Source organism: Centroberyx affinis, unplaced genomic scaffold (genome assembly GCF_046629955.1).
Source record: "Centroberyx affinis isolate AG114_WGS23_722 - 3 ecotype Tasmania unplaced genomic scaffold, CSIRO-AGI_Caff_v1 ptg000185l_1, whole genome shotgun sequence".
Taxonomy (NCBI): domain Eukaryota; kingdom Metazoa; phylum Chordata; class Actinopteri; order Beryciformes; family Berycidae; genus Centroberyx; species Centroberyx affinis.
Genome location: NW_027278880.1, coordinates 419,925 through 447,767, shown reverse-complemented (window position 1 = coordinate 447,767; position 27,843 = coordinate 419,925). Strand labels below are relative to the sequence as shown.

At 42.2% G+C, this 27,843-nt stretch overlaps 1 protein-coding gene across 1 annotated transcript in view; it reads left to right on the top strand.

Moving 5' to 3' along the window:
• The window catches only part of LOC139657994 (guanine nucleotide-binding protein G(I)/G(S)/G(T) subunit beta-1), a 38,639-nt gene extending 11,409 nt beyond the window's left edge, over positions 1 to 27,230 (top strand). Inside the window, exons 2-11 of the mRNA XM_071535997.1 lie at positions 11,180 to 11,284; positions 12,691 to 12,729; positions 13,059 to 13,165; positions 16,541 to 16,604; positions 17,463 to 17,625; positions 19,270 to 19,336; positions 19,730 to 19,931; positions 20,726 to 20,942; positions 23,931 to 24,046; positions 24,891 to 27,230. Coding sequence (XP_071392098.1) covers positions 11,228 to 11,284; positions 12,691 to 12,729; positions 13,059 to 13,165; positions 16,541 to 16,604; positions 17,463 to 17,625; positions 19,270 to 19,336; positions 19,730 to 19,931; positions 20,726 to 20,942; positions 23,931 to 24,037 — 1,023 coding nt within the window. The 5' untranslated portion in view covers positions 11,180 to 11,227 and the 3' untranslated portion in view covers positions 24,038 to 24,046; positions 24,891 to 27,230. The remainder of the gene's footprint in view (positions 1 to 11,179; positions 11,285 to 12,690; positions 12,730 to 13,058; positions 13,166 to 16,540; positions 16,605 to 17,462; positions 17,626 to 19,269; positions 19,337 to 19,729; positions 19,932 to 20,725; positions 20,943 to 23,930; positions 24,047 to 24,890) is intronic.
• The last annotated feature ends 613 nt before the right edge of the window (positions 27,231 to 27,843 follow it).

The following is a 27,843-nucleotide window of genomic DNA, read 5'->3' as shown; positions in this document are numbered from 1 at the left end:
CCAAAAACATACTGCAAGTTTTTTTTAATAGCTATTTTTCCCTGAATGTTGCAATTGCAGTTCAGTTGGTGCAGATTTTTATATGCAGTTTCTTTTTCAGCTCTTGCACAAATATAGAAAAGACACATTTTTGAGGGGAAAAGGAGATGCCAGTGCTTAGGAAATGCTCAAGGTTTCTTCCAACATGCAGGACGATTTGTAGGCCATTCAGCAAAAGGTAGCCTCTTAAAGTTTGGAAATTGCAGTAGTCAGTATTGTGTATTTTTTTTCTGTCAGATGAATTGTGCAGCTAAACAGTTAGGGGAGCATCATGCTCAGAATTGTGTAGCAGAATTATGCATACTCATTTATAGCCCCAGGATTTTGCTCTACTTTCAATGGAGCAAAAAGGGCTACAGGGCCTTAGGCTATTCATTTTCAGTTCAGCCATTTTCCTGGAGCCCCATAAGGATTTGGAATCCACCTACTCCTCAGCCAGTGATTAAGTCTTCGCCATATCCAAATTAACAGTGCAGAGGCTCTCTGTTGGAAGGGAGAATTCAGTCAGATTATGTTATTAAGCATATACTGTATGTTGAATTACAGTATTATGGCTGGAACAGGATTGGAATCCACAAATTCAGAATGAGAAGCGACTTGCTCAACCAACCAAGCAACAGAATGATTTGTGGCCTAAACTGGGTGAATCTGCCTGTACTCTAGGTCAAGGCTGTAATGCAGATGGTGTTTGTATGCATGCAGTCCTATCTGCATTATGTTGTGTGGGGGAGGGGGGGGGCATGGCTGTGGTGACTATCAGCCATCGGTCCCTTTCATACAGCCATGGCAGTGTCTGGCCGTCTGATTGAATTTGCGAGTTTCATCATAATCACACAGGGAGACTCAAGATTCTCCTTCTCCTTCCCAATGCTGCTGCTGTTAGCCTCCATTCGGCAGAGAGACACTGAGGCATACAGAGAGAGAGAGAGTGCGTGTGTGTGTGTGTGAGAGAGAGAGAGAGGGAGAGAGGAAGACAAAGTGAGTGGGATTGGATGGGGGCTTTTAAGAAATGTCCGCGAGCGATCCCCTTCTCCCTTCTCTTACTGCATCATCAGCCCCCTTGTTCCGGCCCTCTTTGTGACCTGGTTGTGTTTCAGCTGCATTCACCATGCATCACTTCCCCACAGCACTTAGGCCCCCCCCTCCCCACACACACTCCCCTCCCCCTTAGATACCAGCCACTCTCTCACACACACACACACACACCCGGTCTGTCCAGTTGCTTATCTATTCTTGCATTGGTGAGCCAGACCTCTGCCCAACACTCCTATATACCCCCCAGGTGTGTGTGCCATGAACATACTTGTATATAGGTTACATGCTTTTATGCAGCTCCGCCTTTATGCATATGCTCTGATTTAACATATCGGCGTATATGTGTTATGAATGGAATGTTGAAAACCAATTTGTTCATTATGCCATCTTTGCTAGGGACATAGATGTTAACAGGATACATTTTGGTTTAATCATGACTACTGGTTTGAATAACTCCAGCTTGATAGCTAAACCACTTGCAGGCTGTGTGCTATCATTTATCTAAACTAGGAAAACTAACAAGTAACTAACAATCATACACTGCTCAAAATGCCGCCAGTGGGGTTGCTCAGTGGGCTAAGACGCATACCATGTGACTGTGATGTCCTGGGTTCAAATGCGTCAGACTACCATAAGTATTCAAAATATCCAAGTTTGACGATCTGAGATTATGAGTGATTAGTTCCTGGATCCACATGCACATTATTGTTTAACACTGCTTCTGATCTGCCATTGAATGGAATTTAGATTTTGTTGCATTTGTGAATCGCGTCTGTTAGGAGTTGCACAAATGACTGCCCCCAAATGTAGGCTAAGTGTTTTAGCCATCCTTTTATCTCCATGATGCATGCATTTCTGATTTTATAACGCCTATCTGTGATGTTTCACCAGACACAGTAAACAAACGTAGTCATGCCGCAGGTGGAGAGCATGATCAGATGGGGAGTGGTCGACTCGTCAGTTCTCTAGTGGAATGAGCAAAAGGGAGGGATGGAAGAGGGAGGAGGGGCTATCTTGATGCTTTTAAATATTGCATACAATCTCGATCACTTGATGGGTGGATGGATAGATAGATGGGGGAGAGAAAGAGAAGGAGAAAGGAGGCGGTTTCTCTCCAGACAGAGTGCTATTCTGAAAGCCACTCCTGCTGCATCAAGGCCTCACCCCAGGCCAGGGATGGTGGGGGTAAAGCCATCCGCTATTAACTACCACACTCAGTCACATTCTTGCTTTTCCCTGCCTTGTCATCTATAAGGCAGCCTACCTAGGTATTGTTTTGTTTGGCCATCTAATTGAAATTTGATGCCCGAAAAATGGCATATAAAATGGGCAGTCTGTTTGGTGCAAAAGGCTTTTTATGGCTCATCTAAGGCAGATGTCCAGATCCGAATGGGATCCAGTAGCCTTGCGTTTGCTCCTGAAGTTTGCTCTGTGCTTTGATAATCTTTAATGCTCCTGTGTCTGCACAAAACCCATTGACTTGGTAACCTTACCACCAAAGCATTTTTAAAATGTAGCCTTGCTCGTTTCTAAAAGGGGGCCTGTGTGAAGTGAGACTTTGAAGTTCCTATGGATAATGTTTGGGCATGTAGTGTTAGCTGACCTTTAGCATTATACTACTCCAGGGCGGGAGGGCTTGGCCCCGCCTGTATGCCTATTGGATTGTGGCGCTTAGTTCATGAGATGTCATAGAGCCATAAACCAGAATGATATGTATGATGTTCAAGTAGGGCTGGGCAATATATCGATATTATCGATATCGTGATATGAGACAAGATATCGTCTTAGATTTTCGTAATATCGTGATATGGCATAAGTGTCTTTTCCTGGTTTTAAAGGCTGCATTACAGTAAAGTGATGTCATTTCTGAACTTACCAGACTGTTTCTAGCTGTTCTATTATTTGCCTTTACCCACTTAGTCATTATATCTACATTACTGATGATTATTTATCAAAAATCTCATTGTGTAAATATTTTGTGAAAGCACCAGTAGTCATCCTACAATATGTCGCAATATCGATATCGAGGTATTTGGTCAAAAATATCGTGATATTTGATTTGTCCATATCGCCCAGCCCTACATTCAAGCCATCTAACCCGAATTGTAGGATCTCCTTATTGTCTTAACGTTATTTCTCAGTTAGGTTTCAGGATGCATTAGGTTTTTCCCACTACTCTTAGTAGCTTTTACATGGTTACACAAATGCAGTTGTTGAAAGTCAGTTAAGGAAGTAGCCGGTAACTAGTAGAATGAGCAAGGATTGTGGGTTTACTCACTTCCAGCTCTTCCATAGAGATTTGTGAGGGTTATATGTATTTGGCTTTTGCAATTACATAGTGTCCTATTTCTCTGCTCATGCACCAATTTAAAGCTAGTAGAAAAAAGATTGAAGCACAATCCCGTTATACTTGAATTTTAACATTCTCTGATTTAAACGGAACTTGATAAAATTGATAATTCTCTAGAAAATATAGAATGGCTCCATGTTCATGTAGGTTGTTTTCAGGTTGATGGGGGTTGCTGCTGCACATCTGTTAGTCCCCATCTTCCATAATGTAATCCCAGTAGTTCAACAAAATGACTGTCCTCTCATGGGATGTTCACATAGTACAGTGAGCTCCTTGCCTCAAGTTAGTCTTGAGTGTCGGTGCACCAACATGGACTAGCAGGCCTAATCTGAGTCAGACAGACCTAATTTGGGCCAGCCTAGCCTCTGCTGTAGCACATCCACACATAGCACCTCCTGCTGATCCACTACACTGCTGTCTCACTGTCCTCTCCCCACATTTTCTACCCCTGCATTTGTCTATTAGCATAAGCCTACCTGTCAGAATCTCCTGTGTAACCTATTATAGTAATGCAGCTGATTGTGTAGCCTGGCTCGGAGCCTAGCTGGACACTTGCCACTGGCAGGTGTGGTGGTAGTACTAGTAGAAACCACACAAAAAGAAAGAATATTTGTAAAGGATGCACTGTTGCCACATCCGCTGAGTGTTTTGACAAAGGAGAGAGAGAGAGAGATGAGAGCAGCGGGGGAAACGCCCTCAAGAGAAAACGCCTGTTCAGAGAGGCTCTGCTGCACTTACTAAGGTGGAGGCAGCGTGCTGACACAGATGATCAGTAGCCAAGGCACTGCCACTGCCAGCTATTGACTGACTTGCAACAAACACCGGCCCCAACCCTATCCTGCTGTCCCGCACGGGTTTCTAGGAGCAGCAAATCAACCACAAGCTAAATGCTCAAGGGCTAGAATATGCAATCCGACAGAGTAGACAGCTAGCAGGAGCAGTCAGACAGGGGAGGAAGGGGTGAAGCCCTCATGCAGGCGGAGGGGAGGGCAGCTGGTATCGAAGCAGGAGGGCTTAAATTATTAAGACCACCCTCTCTACCCCACCTCTCCGAACACCGCCTCATGCTTAATACATGGCTGTGTGTGTGTACATGCAGCATCTCACTGTCATCCAATACCAAATCTCTGCCTGGCAAGAGTTATCTCAAAGAGCCAGCTCAATCAGGCACAAAGTTTTTTTTTCTTCACCAGCTAGGCTACTTGTGATTTTGTAGAAAAGTTTCTCCAGTTTCTCCATGGCGTGTTAGCATTGTCAGCACTCTTCATTGAAAGCAAGGGGCACCTATTGTTTTGGAAGTGGCTGTACACAGAGTTGTGTCCAGCATAAGTGGTCTTTGTAAGTTTCACTTGTTTTAAAATTAGTTGGCCATAGTGTAGTTGACTGTCCATTTTGTGTAGTTGAAGTCAATTTTTTTCAAGGTCAACTAGTAGGTTGGTGGTCTGTGTCAAGAAAGGCCTATATTTAAAATAGGCTGTGGATAGGCGTGGGAATCAAGAATGTTTCTTGGCTATATTGATAAAGCATGAACTGTACGATTTTTGAGGCCGAATGCTTATCAATTTCTTCTTAAACTAAGAAAAAGGGCAAAGAGAAATCTAAAATCTTTCTGGTCTATTTCTTCCTTTGTACTCATGTTGAACACGCCCTGCAGCCTTGGTCTAGTTTACAATTTCTGCTTGATGGCATATTTTAGATGAATGATGAAACTTTATTAGGACATACAGTATTTAAGACGAAAGAAAGAAAAAAAAATGAATAGGCTATAGCATGCATGGTTCAAAATATAGATCTAGGCCTTAATGGCTATATCAAATTAAATATTGTCACATTTTGTTATTAAAATGTAAAGACAAAAAAATTAAAACCACATCATTCCAATCCTTGTATCCCTACACTGGCTCCCTGTGCACTTTAGGATTCATTTCAAAATACTGGGCTATTGCTTGTGTTTAAAGCTCTGCATGTCTCGCCCCTGCCTACATCTTACAACTCTACAGTACTGACAGGTCCCTTAGGTCCTCACACCAAGGTCTGTTTACCGTCCCATGGTCCCGTCTGAAAAGAGCCTGTTCCTTTGCAGCTTCCAGAATGTGGAATAGTCTGCAGGGGAATATTAGGTCAGCCCAATCTGTCGCTGTTTATAAGACCTGTCTTAAAACCTACTTTTTCTCCCTTGCTTTCAATTGTAATTGATCTTTTTGACGCATTTTTATGCCTGTATGTTTGCCTTCTATTGATTGTTTGTTTGTAAAGCACTTTGCTTTACAAAACTTGCTTTGTTTGTAAAGTGCTATATAAATACATTTAAACTAAACTACGTAAAGTAGGTGAGAAAACAGCAGTTCCTGGTGTCCACTATAAAGGACATTCACAAACGATGTGTTATTCAGTAGGTAAGAAATATTGCTCATTTCTCAAAATCCACTTAGCTATAGTTAAAATAGTTATCTTCATAAAAAATGAATAACAGCATTATAAATAGTTCATTTTGATTGATTACCCCCTCCCATAAAATGTGCTTACACTGATTTCAGCCATTTTGGAGAGTCAGAAATAATGGTTGCCATGGTTACATCCCAAAAAATAAGACCTCACTGGAAAGCCCAGGATGTTCTCTCTAAAATGCATCTGGTTTCATTACAGTGGCATGCATGGACTTTGAGATCGTGACCAGAGACTGATGTCCACCACAGAGGACAAAAATGAATTACCGAGTCTCCGGAGGATATAGCATACAGTGTGATTCTTAGCATTTACCATTACGCAGATTAGAAACCATTAAGCCTATGCAGTGCACCATTACAGAAACCACTAAACCAGCAATAGACACCATTGCATTTAGAGATGACTTTAAAGCCATTTAAACTGATGTAGCCTAATGGTTTGCTTGTTCTCCACCCCACTCAATTTATTGTAAACCGATAGAAATGTTCAACCCATAATACTGAAAAGCCTAAACCAGTCTCTCTGCCTAGGTAGTCCCCAACCTCATCTGAGGCCAATATCCCTCTTAATTAGTAGCCTACATTCTGACAGGGAAGTTGTCCCTTCCTCAATTCCAGCCTCAGCCAATTCTAATCTCGACCATGATAGTGAATTTACTGGATCTGAAGCTACTGGCAACCTAAAGGTGGGCCAGTAAAGCGGAAACAGTGACATCTAGTGGTCCGAAATGGGTACTATGACATGTAATGAAATTAAAGTTGAACAACTTCAATGACACATTAATTTGAACAGGGGAAAATAACCATCACCATATTCACTGTGAATACATTACATATTATGAAGAAGCAATACGCTAAGGCCCAGCTTCATATTACTTGTCAACATAGAGAATTGATATTGTACAGTGGTCATTGGAGTGGAATTGGCGTGGGTTTTGGGGGTCTCAAAACGAATCAGATATTGTACAGAATATTATGAATCCTACCAGTTTAAAATGGCCAGTTTCTCTCATGAAATCATGTTTCTACAAAATAATGTTACAAGTCTGCTAACATTAAACATTTCTAACTACAGAAACCATTTCAGAACAATCTGAGACGGCTGATGTCGAAATTCACTTTTCTGTGTGATTTAACATAGATTGACCCTGGTTCAAAACCAGATGTGAAAAGCCACATTATTTTTTTCCTCCAGTGTTAAAAAGGCCAGCGTGGACGCCCATTGCCGTCCCTCTTGATAGCTTTCGAAGCCCCCAGCAAGGTGACTAGGTGTTGGCCTCATCCGCTGGGTTCTTAACGCTGGGAAGCTTACCATGCCTTCCTCCCCTTCACCAAGGGGTTAATTAGCAGCTCCCCTCCCAATCGTCCTCTGCTTGTTCACTCTCATTAGTTTAATCTGGCTCTGTCCTCCAGCTCGCCTCCCTCGCCTCTATCCTCCCGTGCGCCAGAACATCTCCCTGCGTGTCCGCCCTCCTCCCCGCCCCGCCCCACTCCCATTCTCACGTCATCAGGGTGGAGTCTCTCTTCGACCCCAAAAACCTGCCGTCGTCGCTCCACCCCACCAAACCACTCCTGTGAATTTGTGTCGAGTCACGCCTACATGTTACCTATACATGACATCCGCCTCAGTCACCTCTCAATAATTAGCAATTAAAGCTTTTTAAACCATTTTTTTCTTTTTCAACAAGGTGTCCACCTTTAAAGTCTTTAATAACTGGATTTAAGACACCGTTTAGCCTTAAATTTTGATATTTTGTGGCTTATTTTTTCACCATGCAACCACTCTTACATTAATACAGAACTGGGTTAGTTGTACAATATGCATATACTTCACTAAACACATTTGGACATCCTGTCCCTTAACAATTCATTTTCTGTTGTCCTTTTTATTATAGTGCCCATTTATAGATTCAGAACTTCAATTGACTGTGTTCAAAGGTTTTGCTAGCTTTGTTTCTTTATTTTGTTTTTTAAATTGGTCTTAGATTCAAATCAGGGTAGTATTTATAAAGGTCTTAAAGTCTTAAATTTGGCTGTCTGAAACCTGCAGATGCCCTGTATAAGAATACAGAGCAGCTCCACAGTCAAAATGAATTAATCTTTTGTAGGGAAGAGGTTGAGTCACAGCATTTCTCCTCAGCCAGTGTCTTGTGGTAGAAGCAACATTAGTGGAGCTGATCTCTCATACTCTAACCAAAAAAAATGTTCTTTTACAGTGCGGCTGACCCAGCCCACCTGTATTTTGAAGAGCCTGTGTGGTGTGAAAGTTAATGGTCCATGTATGCTCAGTGCCTTATAGGAAAGAGAAATGCCTATGAAGTGTGTTTGTGTGTGTGGAGTCAAATTACACTTCCTTTCTCCTTGTCACTGCGTTGTGCTCGAGATGTCGGAGCCGATAGGGCTGGCTGGAAAATGTGAAGTCTGCTTCCCTCCCCCTCCTCCTCTGCCTCTCCTCCTCCTCCTCCCCCACCACCTCTCTAAAAATAGCCAGCTGAAAGAGAAGGCAGCAGAGTCGAGGCTCTATCTGTGGGGCTGCCAGTGGTTTCAACACTCCCACCACCAGCACAGGGAAAAAAGAGCCTTCTGAATCACACCTCTGCCACCATTGCAATGCTCCCCCTCCCTGAAAAGAAAAATATCACACTCATCACCAATAAAGAATACTGCCCCGTTTTGCAGTTCGGCAGTTGAAATTCAGCAAGTCTGTCTCTGTAATCATTAAGTTGCAGTTGACCCAGGCTTGGAATTTTGGCATTTTAGGAGCAAGGCGATTCTCCAGGGCACAAAGGCCAATGAGTAAAACATTAGGATTTGGAATCCATTTATAAATAACTAATTTAAACCGGATGGTTTAGATTACGCCTAAATTTGTAGGTTATGTGCAGATGGCTAAAGTCTAATAAGGTACAACCTCTGTCCCTTGAGAAACAACACACATGGCATGAAAGTACAATTATTTACTGTTATCATGTTCACACATCAGGTAATTCACCGTTTACAATGAATCTCTTTCCAAAAGAAGTCATAATACAACAGTAGAACACAAAATATCCTTTTCTCTGTGAATCGGGAAATTTTCAGTTAAGTACACCTTGTGTTCCTTTCAAATCATTTTCTTTTGTCCACGAATACATAAGCGGAGGTTATTGGTTAAGGGTCGACAGGGGTGGCTTTGACACCAGCCATGCTTGGTGAGTGCGTTTCCAATTGATGACGGAAACTGCAGTGGCATAAGGCAGAACGCAATAGTTTTGAACGTCTGCCATTTGGCAACTTAACAAAACTTTTGCTGTTTCTATGGAATTGGTTCAAATGATTTTTCAAACTGTTGATGCAGCCATGAATTGGTTGCACACTTTTCTATGATTGTAGCACAGCGCTTTAGGGGAAAGGTCCATTTTGGCAGTGGGGTGAATAATACTTGTAATAATACTTGGGACATGATGGACAGAATTCCTACACTGCAGTGACCCAGACTTCATCAACCAGTACAATTGCAGCGTCGTCTCAGCCTAGATAACCTCTGTTGCTCTCACCTTTGAGCCAGGTAGTTGTTTTTTTTATGTAGTAAGTTTAAAGATTGGTACATTTTTAATTTGGATTCAGAAGCTGATGACCTGCCGACACAGCTTTTGTTGAAAAGGCCACCAGTTAAACTGCCTCTGACACAGACGGCTCATTACAGAGAAGACGAGAGATATTAACATGAGACGTTTTTATCAACAAGATTAGGGGGTTAAGACGCATTGCTTAGATGCAGACCCATTTAGCCGCACTGGCCAATCAGGTGACAGGTAGCTACTGAGGTGTCAGGCACTTGAAGGATAAGGTCTTCATTCAGAAGGTCTCAACACTCCCCAGGACAAAGGACCAGTATCAAAACCAAGAGAAAGAGGGAGGTAAGCTCTCATTGTTGTACAGATGTTGGTTAGCCTAGGTCTGTATTGTTACAGATTTAGTAGAGGAAAGTTTAGTTTTAGTTTTACAAAATTGTGGGGTTGATTTAGCCCTGGCTGAGAGGTGGAAGCGGCATGGGAAAACAATTCATTAATGTACTTCAGTGGAAGTGGTCAGTTGAATTGAATGAAGTAAAACTTCCTGCCTGCTGATTAATTAGAAAGGCCTGAGAGTGGACAGTTGCAATGGACAGCCATTTTGTAAACTAATATCAACTGGCTTATATAGGCACTTAGGCAGTTGGAATATTTGAGTTTGATTGATGCGGTGTTCATCAGTGGTTGCATCACAAGCCGTCTCCCATCAGTAACCAACATTCCTCCAGGCCAGTAAGCCAAGAGCTCACAGTGTTGCAATGGTATTTCTTCCACTTTAGTGTTTGTTTTTGTATTTCGTCTCCTTTCTCTGGAGAGTGAAAGTGTCAGGGCTAAGGGCGTCGACCAGAGGATTGGGGTCAGCGGGATAGCCACTGCTTTTAGGATCATCAGCAGGTTTTGTCTTAACCGGATTTGGCTGGAGGAGCTGAATCAACTGTGTCCCAGGATTACAGGGATGACATTGGTGGAGGAGAGTTTAGAGTCCCAGAGGCCAGAGCGCTGAGAGCTTCGCCAGTCCCTGCCCGTTAACCTGAGCACCTCGGGGCTCCAGTAGTGCAAAGAAATCCAAGCCGGTCTCTCAGTCTGCCCCTCCGCTTTCTCGGTATCCGCGCCGTAAGCCTCGCTTCGTTCTGACAGTCAGAGAAAGGGGTACGTTTTGTTCTCTGCTGGCCGAGTGGATTTTGCTTTTTTTTTTTTTTTGCCTTGGCTGTTGAGGAATAGTTATCAGCTGCTCAGTGTTGGCCATATGTTTGCCCAAGGGTTTGCTATTGTTTGGGAGGGGAGGGGAGAGAAAACAAATTCAACATCATCTTCAAAAAAAAAAAAAAAAATGTTATCTTAAGCCTAAACTAGCTGCCGAGTGCCTGTTGCTAGGTAACAGTTTCAAGCTGGCAAGGACAAGTCTTGAGCTGTCTAGAAAGTGTTGGGCTGCTGCGCTTCCCTCTGACTTCGTCTGGGCCTTACAGATTGGATCGCAGGGAAACTATGTGATCCTGAGATGGAATTTGTTGAAGTAGCTGTGTCCATAAACTCAGTATGGAAGACTCTCCATATTGCATCTTTACAAGTGTCCTTGGGCTAAGACCTTACGTGGAATATGGCACGCCAGAATTCAGAGTAAAACATAAACAAAGTGCCTGTTTGAGTTTGTGAGCTACTTGTATGTGTACTGCTAAGTGCCAGAACCCTGATGATATGAATGTGTTGTCACTGTGTTGAGCTTGTCGATTTCTTTTTTTTTTTGTCTCCTCTAGATCAGCAAGTCTAGGCGGCGGAGCGAAGCACACCATTAGCAGAGGAAAATGAGCGAACTGGACCAGCTACGCCAGGAGGCTGAGCAGCTCAAGAACCAGATCAGAGTAAGTCCTCCACTGTTCTCAGCTATCCTGCTTTTTTGGTTCATTAAAACTCTGTCGTTTTAGCCATCCAAATGCATATTGCCACCAGGGGGCAGTAAGCTTGGAAAGTCATGAATGTTTTGACAAAAAGAAATATTGTTAGTTTCCTAGTTTGTATGCATTGGTGTTCCTCATAAAAAGGAGCTCAGATGATAATGTATCAATTATTGTATTTAAAAACAAAATTTTGCATTTTTAAATGTTTTAATAAGTGTATTTTTTAAATGCATTGAAATTAATATATGATTAGAGAACATAATTTTCCTCATTGGAAATTAAGCATTTCCCCTGCCTCCCCTGTCTCATCACCAGTGCATAAAAAAACTTTGTCATCATCCAGCCAACTGCCTGTTGAATATCATAGCAGCTATTATAGTTTCAGGCATAGCAAAGACAGACTGAAGAGAGGCTGGATGCCTGACACAGTGGATAGTATAACTAAAAGACTTACAAGCATTTGGCTTGTGTTGATTTTGAGCTTATCGCATGTTTGTTGGCTATGCCATTATGGCTTGTCACTCTATATTTCTTGAAGATGTTTGCAAAACTTGGAGTAATGTTTACAGGCATAGAATTTTGTTGTTGCCAGGGGTTTAGGTTTTTTTGACATACCACTGTCATTTATTTCTTATTGGATATTCCTTTTTCCTTGTGTTTGAAATTGCATTGTTTTCTAAGCTTGGAGTTAGTTTTGTTAGCGTAGTTGTTGCAGCTGTACATTATTACCTACTTATCTTGTGGCTAAACAACCTCTCGACAAACAAGTTGTGTATTTACAACTAATATGTAGCTGGCACATAATGTCACAAGCTCAGACAAAACATTTTACTGAGATAAATGCCTACAATCTGGTAAACCACTATGTTGACAAAGCCAGTAGTGGGTTGACAGTATTCCACCATGGGCCACTATATTGCAATTCTCAATGGAGGCTGTGAGACCAGGTTAATGCCACACAAGTACAGGCTAACCCATTGGCATCAGTGTGGTGATGCTGTGGTGGATGCTGCATGGCACAGCTTAACGGAAATCACACATTTAACACAGTATAAATAATTGTAACATACTTTTTTGGGGTTCACAGTTTGGGTGGGGGGCAGTCGGTCCTAAAACACCGTGTCATCGGGGGGGGAAATTGTCTTCAGTATTTATAATGCCTTCCATTGGCTGTGGAACTAGAATACAATGAGGATCTTGGTATGTGGTCGGCTCAGCTGCCTCACCATGCTGCCAGGTTGGAAATGAGCCATAAGGTCTGTCTACACAAAGGCCAAGTCAGGTTGTGACAGAGGCAAGTGATACACTGTTAAACTCACTGAGAGGAGGTAGTGGACTGAAAGAGGTTTGACTGTGTTGCTGTGTTTCAGGATGCCAGGAAAGCGTGTGCGGATGCTACCCTGTCTCAGGTAAGAAATCTGTTTTTGCCATGCTCATAACGCTATTTATAAATATCTAAAATCTACTTGAGCACTCGATAGAGGGCGGGGTCAGAGTTTGCCGAGTACATCGTTTAAAGGCTGCACTTGCATCCTTTACATATCCCTGTCTGTCACTCCTTGAGAAGTTTTAACAAATAGGAAACGTCACTTCACTGGGCCAGACTACACGAGGCCAAAGCCACTGTGGCAGGAGGGTCTGAGTAAAGTTAGCGCCAATAGACAAGCAAATAGACAGCTCACTGTCTCATTTGTTGCCTCAAAGTAATTCTTCTTTTTTTTCTCCTTCACACCTCCAGATCACAGCTAACATCGACCCTGTTGGCCGAATTCAGATGCGCACTAGACGGACGCTGAGGGGGCATCTGGCCAAAATCTATGCCATGCACTGGGGCACTGACTCAAGGTAATCTCATTCAGCCCCCATTCTGTCCATTAACTAAATATGTCAATCCCATCAAACCCCCCCCCTCCCCCCTTCGCCTAAATGCAGGAAATGGATATAAAAGGTTGCCCGACTCTGTCTTTGTGCCGGTTACATCTCCTGAGGGTCCTTGTTCAAACCAAGACATTCCACAATAGCTCACTCTTGCCATCCAAAAAAAACAGCTTCCTTTTGCTTGACATCTATCTGAACAGACCAGCCAACTTAACAAATAATGTCCTAACATCTCAACAATAGGATCTTTTATTTATGTGTACACGTGCGCAATAGTTCATGCAAATGTTTTGTTGAATGCACGGTGGGCATGCCTCAGTGACTATAGCTGCAGCGTGTTTATGTCTGTGGTGTGTGTGTGTGTGTGTTGTGTTTGTGTGCATTGGGGGTGGGGTATGTGGGTAGGGAAAATACTCAAAATGGAGTCGCCCTTTGTTAGTGCTGTACTGACGATGGGTAGACGAGGCAGCCTTTCTTCACATAGAGGATTGTCCCAAGACACACACACACACACACACACACACACACACACACACACACACACACACACACACACACACACACCCCTCTCACCTCGGCAACCGGCAAACTAATCACTGTAGTGCAGGTGTGCTCCAGTCCACAGAGAGGCCATTGCAAACCCAACCAAATTGCCTTGTCACCTCACCACCCTCCCCGTCTTGCACCCAAGAAAAAAAAAAAAAAGTTCTTTACCTCTGCAACCGATAGACCTACATCAGGTTTTTTTTTCTTTTCTTTGTATCGTCTGGCAGTGTTTTCTGTTCCTAAAGGAGCTGTTGTCTTTATTAGACCTAGGTAGGATGCAGCCACCCGGAAAAGAAGGCCACATGAAGATGTTTTGACCCAGAGTCGGGTGCTAATTCTGCTATCTGTAGCCCCCCGGAGCCTCTCCTTGAATTCAGAGTGGGGGGGGGGGCGCCAAACAGGTTGAGATGAGACTTGTTCTCTTTTGACCAGAAAGAAAGCCATCAGTCAATCCAGATTTCCACTCGCCCTCTGTGGCCTATAATGTCATTGATAGCGTTAAATGTTCAGGGCGTCGTACCCGGTGGAATGAATGAAAGAGACACAGTCAGCTTTGAAAACCAAAACACTCATAAGCCACAAAGCTAGTTGTAGTATTACAACTAAACTGTAAGGATTTAAGTTTGCCCAGATACTTAATCTTGCCAGTTATTGTTTATGTTTCACCGGTCACGAGGGCTCAGGTCATTTTTAAAGGCTTGAGTTGACGCAATAGTGAAATGTAAGCAAAGTAAAGCAAAATGAACTTTTTCCTAATTAGTAAATGTAGCCGAATCACAGCACTAATCTAGCAAGGCAAGAGCTAGTTAATTCCACTCCGGCTTTATTGCAGTGTGTTTTGGAAGTCAGATAAAGCATTGCAATCTCCACTAAGCATCTTTTCCAGGTAGAAAAAAATCAGTGTGCGTGACAGTTTTTCTAAGAAAAACTTTGGCACAGTAATGCCTTTTATTGACAAGATGGGCCTCGATCCTCATGAAATCGATGTTTCATAAAGCACGTCCCACATAAGAAAATTTGCTTCATATACTAAGCGAGTGACAGTTTACCCTACAGTTGTTTTTATGGCTCCACTGACACTCACGAGACTGTTCTTGTCACGGTTGCCTTGGGTCGTTTCTAGGGTGGGGAATTGAGATGAGATTTTTTTTTTTTTTTTTTTATCAGTGTTGATTCCTTAACAATTCCCTCATCAGTTCCTTCCATATATATTTTACTGTTGCAGCACCCCAAAAATATTATGAACTTTTCGTACCATACTGTTTTATTAGTGTTACTCACAATACCCCTGACTCCATAATTGACTTCATCCTTCAAAATTGTAAACCCATCACAAAACTGTATACACATTACACAACTGAACACACACCACACAACTCTGCCCTGTGAGTGTAGTCTGTGTAGCACATGAGCCGTTTGCTTTAGCTGAAGCTCATAGCCTCATAGCATGGCAAACGTTAGAAGAGATGGAAAGTTTGGCTACATTGCGATAATGAGAGCAAACACTACTCTTTATGGGAAGTGTAACCACACTCAGGATCTCTTCTTTCTACTGCTTTCTAATAAATTCTTGCTCTGCTGCTATTCACTTCAGCTGACCGAAACTGCTACCGAGCTTGACTGCGTCACTTCGCAACCTCAGTTACTCAAAAAGCAGACCAGATGAATGGAGAGCAAGACAAGTCGATAGTGAATTAAAACCTGTGTGTTTTGTTCTATTAAAAAAGAAGCTGGTAATCAATAAGGGCAATCAATGAGGCAAACATGTTTTGATCCGTTCGGCTCTGGAAACATTGGGCCTCAGGTTCCCAACCCTACTCAGTTGAGAGCTCTTCCTCTGGCTAGAAAGAGAGCACCTCAAAGTGTTGCATCATCGACTCCCAACCGGCACAAACACACACTTGTATTACACGGAAGTTAATGCGGAGGATAATCTGACGTTGGCTTGACGTTGGTGTTGAAGCAGACCTGGAGCTCAGTTTGGACTGGGGAGCTCAAAGTTCTTCATTTCCATCTTCCGCCATTATTCCTTCAGACTTGAATTCCCAGCACAAGATATTTGTCCCTGGCTTATTATCTGGTGTGTAGCACGCGTTTGCGCACGTCCTCGCCAGGCAGGTAGTTAAGATTTGCATACTCCCAGCAGGCCTCAGTGTGTTCACTCCTTTTCCCGGTCTTCTGTGCATTGGGGCCGTCACTGTGGTTACTCTTGTTGGATTCACCCAGATAGCAGGGAGCAGCCACCTAGGCACCTGGGCGCTGGCTATAACATGCAAAAACATGGGTTTGTAGCAACTCCTAATGGAATAACCGCATATTGTAATTTAAAAAAGAATTTAACTTAAAAACTCAAAATGTAAGCGGGTTCCCATGGGCATTGAAAACCCTGTAAAGTTTGTGGATTTGAGAAAACGAAAATGAGGCCTTAAAAGTTTTTGAAAATGAACGGATGGCCATGACGGTACTTGATATTTCATTGAAATATAGCACCGAAATTTATCAAAATGCCTCAGCTCTCTGGACCTCTCTCCGTCCTAGGATCAACACTTCACATCCTGAGGAAAACCCTGTGTTGATATAGCAGCCTTTTTAAATGAATTACTTCACCCGGATTTCTTGATATGACAAAATCAAGTGTAAATTTATAAATTGCAGTTATTACGCGGTGTTGCAAGTAAAAGTGTGACTGGACATGTCCTGGTTTGGGATTGGCGGCCACTGTCCAGGTTTGAAGGGACTCGTCCGTTGTGAATCGCTCCCTAGTTTAATCAATCTTCTTATTTTTCTTCCCATCAGGCTTTTGGTCAGCGCCTCCCAGGATGGCAAGCTCATTATTTGGGACAGCTACACCACAAACAAGGTAACAACACCACATTCTGAGGAACTGAACAAATCTCAAGGGCCTGTCACTCCAAACTGTGTTCAAAGCTACTATAAGAAGAAACTTGTCAATCTTTGGGAATCTATCTTTGTTTAGCCTTCATCTTTGTGTGTGCCGGTGGATGCGTTTTCAGTGTGTGCACCGAGTTAGAAAAAACACTCCAGGTGTTTTATGAGCTGTGTTTAGGGCCTTAGTCGTATGTCATCCCCCTCTCTCTCTCTCCCGATCTTCTTTCCAGTCTATCTCCATTGTCAACTATCAAAATAAAGGCAAAAATCCCCCCAAAAAAGAATCTTGTGGCTCATAGGGTGTTAAAAGGTCTGTGATATAGCTTGGAGCCAGATCTAATCATGCTTTAAATCTTAAAATGAATCTTAAAGCTAGTATGTAACCAGAAAAAAGATACCAAAAAAAAAAATCCAAGCTGCGGCATTATTAACAAACTGGAGACGTGGAAAAAAAGTTTTGATTGATACCAGAATAAAGAGAGTTACAGTAGTCTAAACATGTCACCAGATTTCCAAATGGCTTAGTTTTGGAAGTGGTTCTCAACTTAACCCTCTTCTGTACCTGTTCAACATCAGTCAACATCAATCATCGCTCCCAAATTTCTGGTAGCTGTCTCCACATTCACCGAGATTGCCGAGTTCGCTACGAAAGAATCCAAAGGTGTCTGAGGGGGAGGGGGGCCAAATAACGCTATTTAAAGTGGGCCCCGTGTCCTTGAAAGGTTCAGTTAATATTGCCGACAGCCTTTGTCACATGCCCTCCCCTCTCTCCGTCCCATCTGTCACCGCGCACTCTCCCGACGTTCAATCTTGCCCCTCTGTCCTCCAGGTCCACGCCATCCCGCTGCGCTCCTCCTGGGTGATGACGTGCGCCTACGCCCCGTCTGGGAACTACGTGGCCTGCGGAGGCCTGGACAACATCTGCTCCATCTACAACCTGAAGACCCGCGAGGGCAACGTGCGCGTCAGCCGCGAGCTGGCCGGCCACACAGGTAGGCCAGATACACGGTGGGAACACATCAACAGCAGTCCTGCATTTTGACCCATATGGATTTTTGGACGTAGGGTAGAAAAGCCACTAACACGGTATTTGGACCATGAGAAACGAACCCCCCGAAACCACACTGCAAACGTCCTAAGTGGAACGTTCTGTTCTGTCCCGAGTTTCGCCAGGTATGCTGCACTGGTTCTGTCCTTAGCTCCCACGTCAAAATAATTCAGAATCACAGCGATGGGTAAGTAAATGGATTATAACTCGGTGCGGGGTTTAAACCTATAGTCATTTACATTTTAATAAGTCTATTTACTAGCTCAAAATCGCTCCCTCATCTTCTTTGCATTCTTCCTTGATACGTCACATTAGATTATTTCACAGGACGCTGCTAGCCATAGATAATGTTAGTTAGTCTCTTAACCAAAGATACTATCTATGATACTGTATAGCAATAGCCATCGATAAAAATTCTTCATGTTACACACAAATTATTCTAGGGGTAAAACAAAGGCAAACATTTCTCCTTTTCATCCATTTTTATTTCATTGACGCTCGCTTCCTTCACGGAGCTTTTACGCTTGCCGTGTGGTTTTGGTGTAAGATTCTCCTTTTGAAACCGAGAACTAACGAGATCCTTAAGGTGGGAATTGAAACCCAGGATGATAACCATAATAGCAATGATGCATACTTCAGTAGAGTCCTATCAAAATGAGGTATCAAAATCAAGGCAGCTGTGCGCATTGGCAGCCCCACATGGCAGCGAGAAGTAACTGAAAAATGTAAACTTGAGAAATCATCTAAGTTTATGTCACTAAACCCGAGTACTCGCTCAACTGCTGTGATTTTTCTGCCAAGTTTCAGTTTGTCACTTTCTGTGGGCGAGGAAGTGACCATACACAACACCAGAATTTAAATAGGCAAACTGTGAATGTACGGTATCTTAGTTAGTGGGGATGGGATGCTCACAAGTGTATTTTTACATAAAAGTCTTTCCTAGTGCAGCTTTAAGGGCCTCCGACAGACGACCAGTATTGTATTGACAATTTCACAGTATATAATCAATCAAATTGCATTATATCAGAGATGGATGACACCGATAGACACAATATCTGCCCCATATATCGGTGTAACCCTACTTAGTTCCACTTATGAGAGACACCAGTCACTTGGTGTGTCTTGTGTGCATGAAGGCAGCAGTTTGCCGGGCACTAGCCTCGCTCAAAAGCTCGAACGAAAGTGTCGAGCTCTTGGGCAAGGAGCATTCATCTGACCAGTGTCACATGATGCAGGAAGTGTGTCAGCATTTTAGCTCTAGTTCCTTCGCTTTAGGGAGGGGGGGGAGGGTGGAGGGTGGAGGGGGGGGGTGTCAACTCTGCCAGCTCGCAGAGCGCAGAACATGGAAGCAAGTCATGAACCAAGAGATGCCCTCCAGCTTTTCCTGTTTCTGGCGGTGAATTAGTCGATTCATCTGCTCCATGCAACCACATTCTGCATATAGAGCGTTCCCTGGTTCCTCTGTGGCCAGGGCTTGGACTTAACTCTCCCTCTTTACAGCCAGTTAAGGAATAGCACCTCCTGATAGTGGAGGATAAGTGACAGCCCAGCACTCATTTAAGCAACATGTATGTTTGATTCCTGTCAGGTTACCTGTCCTGCTGTCGCTTCCTGGATGACAACCAGATCGTCACCAGCTCTGGAGACACCACCTGGTGAGTAGTGGTACTGCACCCTGGGGTGTTGTCCACATCAACACAGTATGTTTCCAGCTCAAGATTCCCACTTTTGCTTCTGTGGATTTTATTGTCTGACCTTTTCTTGCAAGATTAAGACATTTTGGGGCGCCCTGGTGGCTCGGTGTGTACCAAGTAAACGCAACATCCTGGCTTCAAATCCAGCCTGGGACCTTTGTCTCATGTCTCCCCCCTCTGTCTTCCCCCTTTCCTATCTCTCTCTCTCTCTGCTGTCTAATAAAGCAGAAATGCCACAAAAACAATCTTAAAAAAAAAAATGCATAAAAAGGATGGTATTATTCAAAGCGCTGTAGACACTCCTGTGTGCTCCGCCGCTGTAAACTGACAACGCCCTCCGCCCTTTCTTCCCAGCGCTCTGTGGGACATCGAGACCGGTCAGCAGACGACTACGTTCGCCGGTCACACCGGCGATGTCATGAGTCTCTCCCTGGCGCCCGACACCAGGCTGTTTGTGTCCGGAGCCTGCGATGCCTCGGCCAAGCTGTGGGACGTCAGAGAAGGAATGTGCCGACAGACCTTCACCGGCCACGAGTCAGACATCAACGCCATCTGCGTAAGGCCACCGACCGCCCCTTTGACACTGGCAAACACACACACACACACACACTGTCTTACATGTCATATATATTAATCAGACTAGGGTGAAACCGATATGGATTTTTAATGACCAATATCATTATTAATCGCATCTGAGATTTCAGCTGTAGAATCGCTTAAGCCATTTTGATAAAGTGTGAAATCCGTGGATCACTCTAGCCGACTCAGTATTCACACCCCTGGACTAGCTTGTGAGACTAAAGCATTTGCACTTCCACAAGCAAGTCTTAAGACTCGAATCACACAGAATCTCTTCAGATGTGGTTTTAATCCCAGCTACATTTTCCACGATATGTTTGAGCCTCCTAGATTATCTGATATGAAAACTCGATTTATGCCGCAAAAGACTTTTCACACTATTGTCTACCACTTATTATGTGGTAGGCGTTCTTGATAGTTCAAACTTTGCCTTAAAAATTCGACAAATTTGAGTAACCGATGAGAACGGGGAAGTGTTATCCCACTGGTGGCTCCGTCTCTCTCTCCCCTCCCCTTTCCTCATTTTACTTTTCTAAGTACTCGGCTATAGATGGCTTCTTTTTTCCTTTCAAATAAGATGACTTGGCATTTGTTGTCAAGCGAACAAGTTAAGTCTCACTTTCGTTTTCTCGACGTGGGCCCGTAGTCTCCTTCGGATCGGACGAAAGGCAACAGAAGCAGGAGGGAGAAGCAAGCAACAGCACAGCAAATAGTCCCACACGCACTGCCCACAACACATAGTAACGGTAGACTCTCCCCTCTTTCTTCCAGTTCTTCCCCAATGGCAACGCCTTCGCCACAGGCTCAGACGACGCCACCTGCCGGCTGTTCGACCTGCGCGCCGACCAGGAGCTGATGGTGTACTCGCACGACAACATCATCTGTGGCATCACCTCAGTGGCGTTCTCCAAGAGCGGCCGCCTGCTGCTGGCCGGCTACGACGACTTCAACTGCAACGTCTGGGACACCCTGAAGGCCGACCGTGCAGGTAAGCCGCCGCACAGAGGGTATAGTGTTAGGCTGATAGGGGTTTATAAAGGCCGATGATATTCTTTTCCATGCTAAAAAGGTTAGAAGACTTCAGCGTTTGCTTCCAAGTGTTGCTCTTGTCAGGGTGGAAACGCCCCTGAAACAGCATTTAGACCATGGCACACTGGAACTCTCCATTGAAACCTATACATATATATATTTGACGTGTGTTAGCAGCTCCAAAGGGAAAAATCCACCCTAAAACAGTTAAACACTGTTATAAAAAAAACACCTATCGGTGATGTATTTAGCATTTCTGGGTCCATTTTGTTGTTTGGTGGAGCGTTTTTCTTGTTTCTGTAGATAACTGGTCAAACATAGAAAACATGACATCACATTGATATTTCCAGCTCAGCTTCAATGCGGTGTGCTAGCAGAAAAGGATTCAGCGATCTAAAGCATCAACAGTAAACGTCAGGTTTTGTTGTCAGTCCCTCAGAATCAAAGAGCGAGAGCTTCTTTCTAGAGCCGCCATTTTGCACCAAAGAGACGTTCAACAATCATACAGGGAGAAATTCATCGGAGAAGAGGAGAGAGACCAATTTCTCTAATGACAGTAGACCACAGTGCAATGCAGCCACAAGACATGTTGCGTTTTTGCTATCACTCTCTCCACCTAATGAACTGTCAACTTGCAACTGCAAATCAGAGGTGGACAACATGACAGACCGATATCTAATTTTTAATAATCGAAGTGATATCTATCTTAACCTAAGAGAGAGAGATGACTGTGTCAGTTATCCATCGCGGAAGAACCAAAGACCCAAGTGTTGTTTATCATAGACTAGCTGGCAATGAGAGTGGAGATTTGTATTGGGGATGCACTGATAGCACTTAGATTGCCGAAGTACTAAAATATATTTATAAAGTATGGAATAAATATGGAATACTGATCCATTCCATTGTTTTTACTGAACAGTATAGACTGAGACCAGAAGTTTCAGGTCATTGGACAAAAATGATTGATATTTCCAATTTCCTCCAATAGAGATCTGACATCCTTCTGTTAGTGAAAAAGGCAGGAAATGAAATTGCTTTGCTGTGATTTTCGACATAAGGCAGATGATTATTTGCATTAATATTGGGGAAATTCCGGTACCGATCCCCTATTGTATTGGCTAGTATCAGAGTGTGATTACTATAACGCACAAAGATCTACAGATGTTAATGCCTAAAACATTAGTACGGGTTGCTGGAGAATGTCTTGAGTTGTTTTGGACAATGATAGGTGTATTTCACTATAACACTGTTGTGTTATACTGTACATGTGAGGTCAAGCCAGTCTGAAGGAACCTAGAACCACCCCAAAAGATCCCAGTGGTGTATAGATGCCAGAAGAGAGAAGGGGAAGGTGTTGCTGTGGAGCCAGTGGAGCCATATATATCCCAGTAGTGGTGGTTGTAAAGTGTACATTTCTTTAGTAGATTCCAGCTTTGACGCCAGTATTGGTAGCGGGTCTCTTGGAGGCCAAACGTGCGATCACTCGTTGTTTTCCCGCTGTAGAAAAGGCCTTAATATACAGCTGGAAGAGCAGCAAGCCTCACCTACTCCAGCAGCGGAAGAGTCCCTACAGAGGCATGAATACTTTACAGCTATTGACTGCAGAGTGAGGTGGGGATCAGAGGAGGCCCACATCTAGGGCAAAGTGTTCCAAATACACACGTACACACGCGCGTATTAGATCCATTGCTATCCGGGCCATATTTAGGTTATTGGTATATTGGGTCAATATTGGCCTTTTCGTAAAAATCAGATATCGGCCAGTCGGTGTCATCCACCTCTGATGTGAAAGTTCCTCCCTGACCACAGCTAGTGAATATGTTGTTGTTGTTTTTTTATATTATTTTTTGGCATTTTTGCTTGCTTTAAATAGAGAGTTTTAGTGTCCCATGATGGTCTAAATGCTGTTTCAGAGGCTTTTCCACCCTGACAAGTATCACATTCCGTAGCAAATACTGAATACTTGGAATTTTTTGGATATGAAAATGGTCACATTTAAAAATATTGAATATTGGCTAGTGGCAGCTTCAACTCAAAATAGTCTCTATCAATAATGGACTTCAAAACTAACGTCAGAGGAGATGAGAATTTGTGGCTGGTCAGGTGGTGAGATGAGAGGAAGAATCAAGTCAACTGGAAATAGTTGATTTTGATATTGACATTTTTCATTGTCTGTTTGCATAACTGATCATTGCAGACTAAATGGTAGAATGAATGAAAACGCATATGAAATATGAATGGCTTACATCTAACCCTACATGGAATTTAGTATTTACTGTAGTTGTTTGAGTGACTTTTTGAGTGATTTTTATTTCAAAGTCTATTTTATTGGGGTTGCATTGTCAAATTTTAGTGAACTATTGTGTGTCTTTGCATTCATATTGGATCATAAATCGGACTAAACATTTTTCTTAAGATCGTGCTTGATGAGTGGAGTCAGTTGGACATTATGGGTCAGAGTTAGGCCAATATGAGTTTTTGAAGAATTTTTTTGGATTGAAGGTAACAATAGATATATATATATATTTTTTTTTTTTACAAATATTCAATATCTTTAAATCTGACCATTTTCATGCCAAAATATTACAAGTATTAAGTTGAGGAATAGCCTCTTAAACATTTAGACCATGGGACACTAAAACTCTCCACTCAATAATAATGATGCTAATAATAAAAAAAAACATATTCATGCGTACTTGTGTGGAATCCGATCAAAATGCTGCATCAGAATCAATTCAGGTTATGGGCTTCACATAGACGACCATCAATTATAAAATGAATATCATTTATAAAATCATGTCAGAGGTGGCTGACACTGACTGGCCAATATCCAGTCTAAAGGGCCAATATGGGCCCCATATCTCAGTCTCACCCTTTTTAGCGATGTGGCGTCCCATCAGGTAGAAGCAGATTGTTGCCGTCTCTCAGCCTCTGGTTCTCTCTGCAGGCGTCCTGGCCGGCCACGACAACCGGGTGAGCTGCTTGGGCGTGACCGACGACGGCATGGCGGTGGCAACAGGGTCCTGGGACAGCTTCCTCAAGATCTGGAACTAGAGTCTGAAGGTAAATACTGCAGAGAGAGAGAGAGGGGGGAGAGGACACTCCCTCATAGAGCAACAGTGGGCCGCTGTGAGATAATGACGACGGCTGGCTAAATGGAGACCGGTCTGGATTTTGTATCTGCTGCCATCTGGGGGCAGGGAGGGGAGGTGCGACACACAGAGCCTTGACTCACTGAAACCCGAAGAAGTGGAGATGTAGAATTACACTGGTAGCAGACTATCTGCAGGTCCTTAAAAGTCTTAAAATCATCTTAATTTAAAGCCTTAAAGTGTTAAATTGTTTTAAATCCAGTAATTAAATGTTAGATTAATGCAGAGCAGGGTTAGTAGTAACAACATGCATTATATTTACTTCACTAAACAACTGGACATATTTGGACTTCATGTCTCTTAACAATTAATTTACCTGTCGTCCTGTTTCTTATTCTGGCCATTTATAGTTTCACAACTTTCATTCACGATGGTCAATCAGAAATATGTTAAGTATGTTAAAAATATAAGTTTTGCCAGAAGCAAAACCAGCCAAGATTGGAGAAGCTCAGTATATGATTTTATGTTAAAGAGTGTGTGTCTAGATTTTGCCACTGTTACGTTATGGGAAAGAGCTGCGTGTAATTGCTGCATTTTAAATATTCTTGATCTCAAATGAAACTTTGACATTGGTTCGTATGACGTCTTGCAGCTTTACCAACTGATCTGTAACTATGATCGACTCTTCGTTTCATAATTCTCAAGAGTTATCTCTTGGTAATTCTTCCTCTTGAAGATATTAAAATTGCTGGATGATTTTCATTCCATTTTGGGACACTATTCAATTAATTTGTGTCTTCTCTTCTTTTTTCCAGATGGCATCCGGACTCCAAAGTTGAGTGGAAGACCATTCCAACATCACAATGTTCGATTTTATTGCATATCCAATCTTCTCAAAAAAAAAAAAAACACCACAATACTGACTCCAAACACCCCAAAAAAACAACCAAGGGCAAAAATTCTCTCTCTCCTTCTCATTTAAAAGAGCACAATTGTCTGTCACTCACTCAGCTTCTAAAAAGAAAAAAAAGCAAAAAAAAAAAAAAGAAAAGCTTGAGGAATTCAGTGGTTTGAAAAATGGAACGGAGGGAAAAAATTGTGCATTCCTCCCGGGACCATGGTCTGGTATTGTAGTAAGTGAAAATATGAACACTCGCACCCCCGCTCCCCCCCCCCATCCCCCTCCTCCCCACCGCCATGCAAACGTGTCCTACATCCTCAGTACACAGGTTTGAGTGAAGGTTATTACACGTCAGTGATCTAACTCTTAATCGCTTTTTTTGGCCATGTTTATTTTTGTTTATTTGTTCATGTTATTTTCATTATTAATTTTTTTTTTTTTTGGTTTCGTTTCCGAGAAGTAGATCGGCGAACTCTTTTTTTTTGTCAGTTAATGTTTAAAATGAGGATCAAAAGCTTTGTTTTATCTCCTAGTCTTTACACATATTTTAGAGAATGATGTTTGTAGGTCGACGAATAAAACCGTTTGCAGACGATCATGTCATTTTTAATCCAGCTTTATCCCACCGGAGAACAAAAAAGAGGAGAGAATTGCGCTTCAACAGGGAGTCCTCAAGCCACTTCTGGCCCTTCTGTATATTTAGTCCCATGATACTTTGACTCTGTTTCCTTTTTTTTTTTTTCTTTTTTTTTTTTTTCTCTCCCGTCTAGTCCACAAATCTTTGTTTGCACAAAAATTAAACTTTGCATATAGAATAATGTTTAAAGAAAAAAAAAGTTAACTAACCAAGCACATGCTGTTTATGATAATGAATGCTCGTTTTTAAAACGAAAAACAAAAAAAAACATTTTAACCATTCTTTCACCTTTTTTGTCTGGCGCCAATGTAGAATAATTAAATGATTAACCCATCGGATCATCATTTTTCCTCCCCTTTTTTTTTGTTTTTTTTGTTTTCCCTGTTTTGTTGCCGGTGGTTGGGACCGGTGATGTGATTTGGTCGGGTAGGGAGAACCTCCACTTGAGCCCGGTTTCAATCCGGACTTTTCTCTTTCAACAGAGGTGCCCATTCCGTGCTTGGAAATGCAGTTACTACTCTGTGAATGACATGTTGTATAAATCAATGTTTGAAAATAATGATATTGAAACTTTTTAAGTTAAAAACGAAAAAAAAAAGATTTTGGTTGTCTGCCATGGGTGGGTTAACTCTTAGAATCGCATGCTGTAGAATTGCTTAAAAAAGGTGCATATGGAATTAAGTCCTTTGATGTTTTTCTTTAAGAAAATAACCTGTTGAATATATCATCATTACAATGGTATTTATATCGGGTTTTTTGTTTTTTGATTTTTTTTTTTTTTTTTTTTCTTCTTGGCTACTCTGTGCATACATGATTCAATTAAAATGTCAAAGCTATGCACTTGAGAAGCAAAACACCGCAACATAAACGGTTACTTGGTCCATACTTGGGAGGGATTCCACAAATTAAAGAAGTAATGTAAACATTTGAAATGTACACACATGCATACACACATCCATTTACATGAACATAGACAAACTCAAATGGAACAAATAAATTTTCATTCCTTCTGTAGCAAAACAAAATTCCACTTACAAAGAAAAGAAACATTTTATAACAAACAGGTTTTTTTCTGTCCTTTAATAAAAAAAAAAGAAAAAAAAATCTTGCAGCATCTGAATGGCAGAATTTTCTGTTGTTCCCTTCTCCTTGTAAACAGAGACGCTCTTTCTTTAGCAGTAGTGGCATTTTTTCCATTCTGTTTTTTCTCTGCGACATTCTGTACAAAAAATGTGCTGTAATTGTGCGTTAGGCCTGGAGTTGGCAAAAAATAAAATAAAATAAAAAATATTAAAAATTAATTAAATTCCCTTTCCTTTTCTCTCTTTCTCCATGAAATAACTGTAGAGCTCTGCACCCCCACTGTTCCCTTTTCACCTTTTGTATTTAATTTTAAAGTCAGTCAGTGTACAACCGAAAGCTGGATGCAAGATAGAAACTATATTAAAATGTACTGTTATTTAAGATGTAATAAAAAGCAGTTTGAGATGACCTACTGTGTTGAGTGTCATTCACTTAGAGCGGGTTACCACTGAAGTTAGAATGTTGCAAACTGTTCGGTTTTCTTGTAATTATGTTCAAGTCAAATAAACAATTTCTTATCCACTGTTAAATCAGCCTGGCTTCTCTGTACAGTCATTTATAGAGCAAGTTTTTATTTTTTGGAAGATTATAGGCCTCAAAAAGTCTGAAAATCAATTATCTAAAAAGTCTGAAAGAGTATTAAAATGTCTTAAATACAGTTATAGGTCTTATGCTTTTTTTCCCCCTTAATCTATTCACTTATTTCTTTATTCCTTTTATCGCCCCCTATTGGCCACCAGTAGGAATTGCAACGTTATACATGAAACATACATTTTCCCTTTAAACTCCATATACTTTTCCTTTAAATTCGGAATTGAATTTCTGAATGCCTTCAGTATAGACAGCTTCCTCCATTCTTGGCTCCCTCTAATGATACCAAAGACTGTTTTCCTGAAGTTTAAACACACTCATCTGGTTTGTGAGGTGAAATACCCAGATGGATCACTAGAGGACAGTATCTGCTTGAGTGAAGACATCATGATGTGATACACTACAAGACGAGATGTAAAATACCTGATGAAGGCCTAATTGATAAGGAAGACACAGAAATTACCAGGTGTTATTGCAGTTTTGCATATTTATTCAAATGTTTACCTGCATTTCAATGTGTGTGTGTGTGTGTGTGTGTGTAAAAGACCACAGGTGT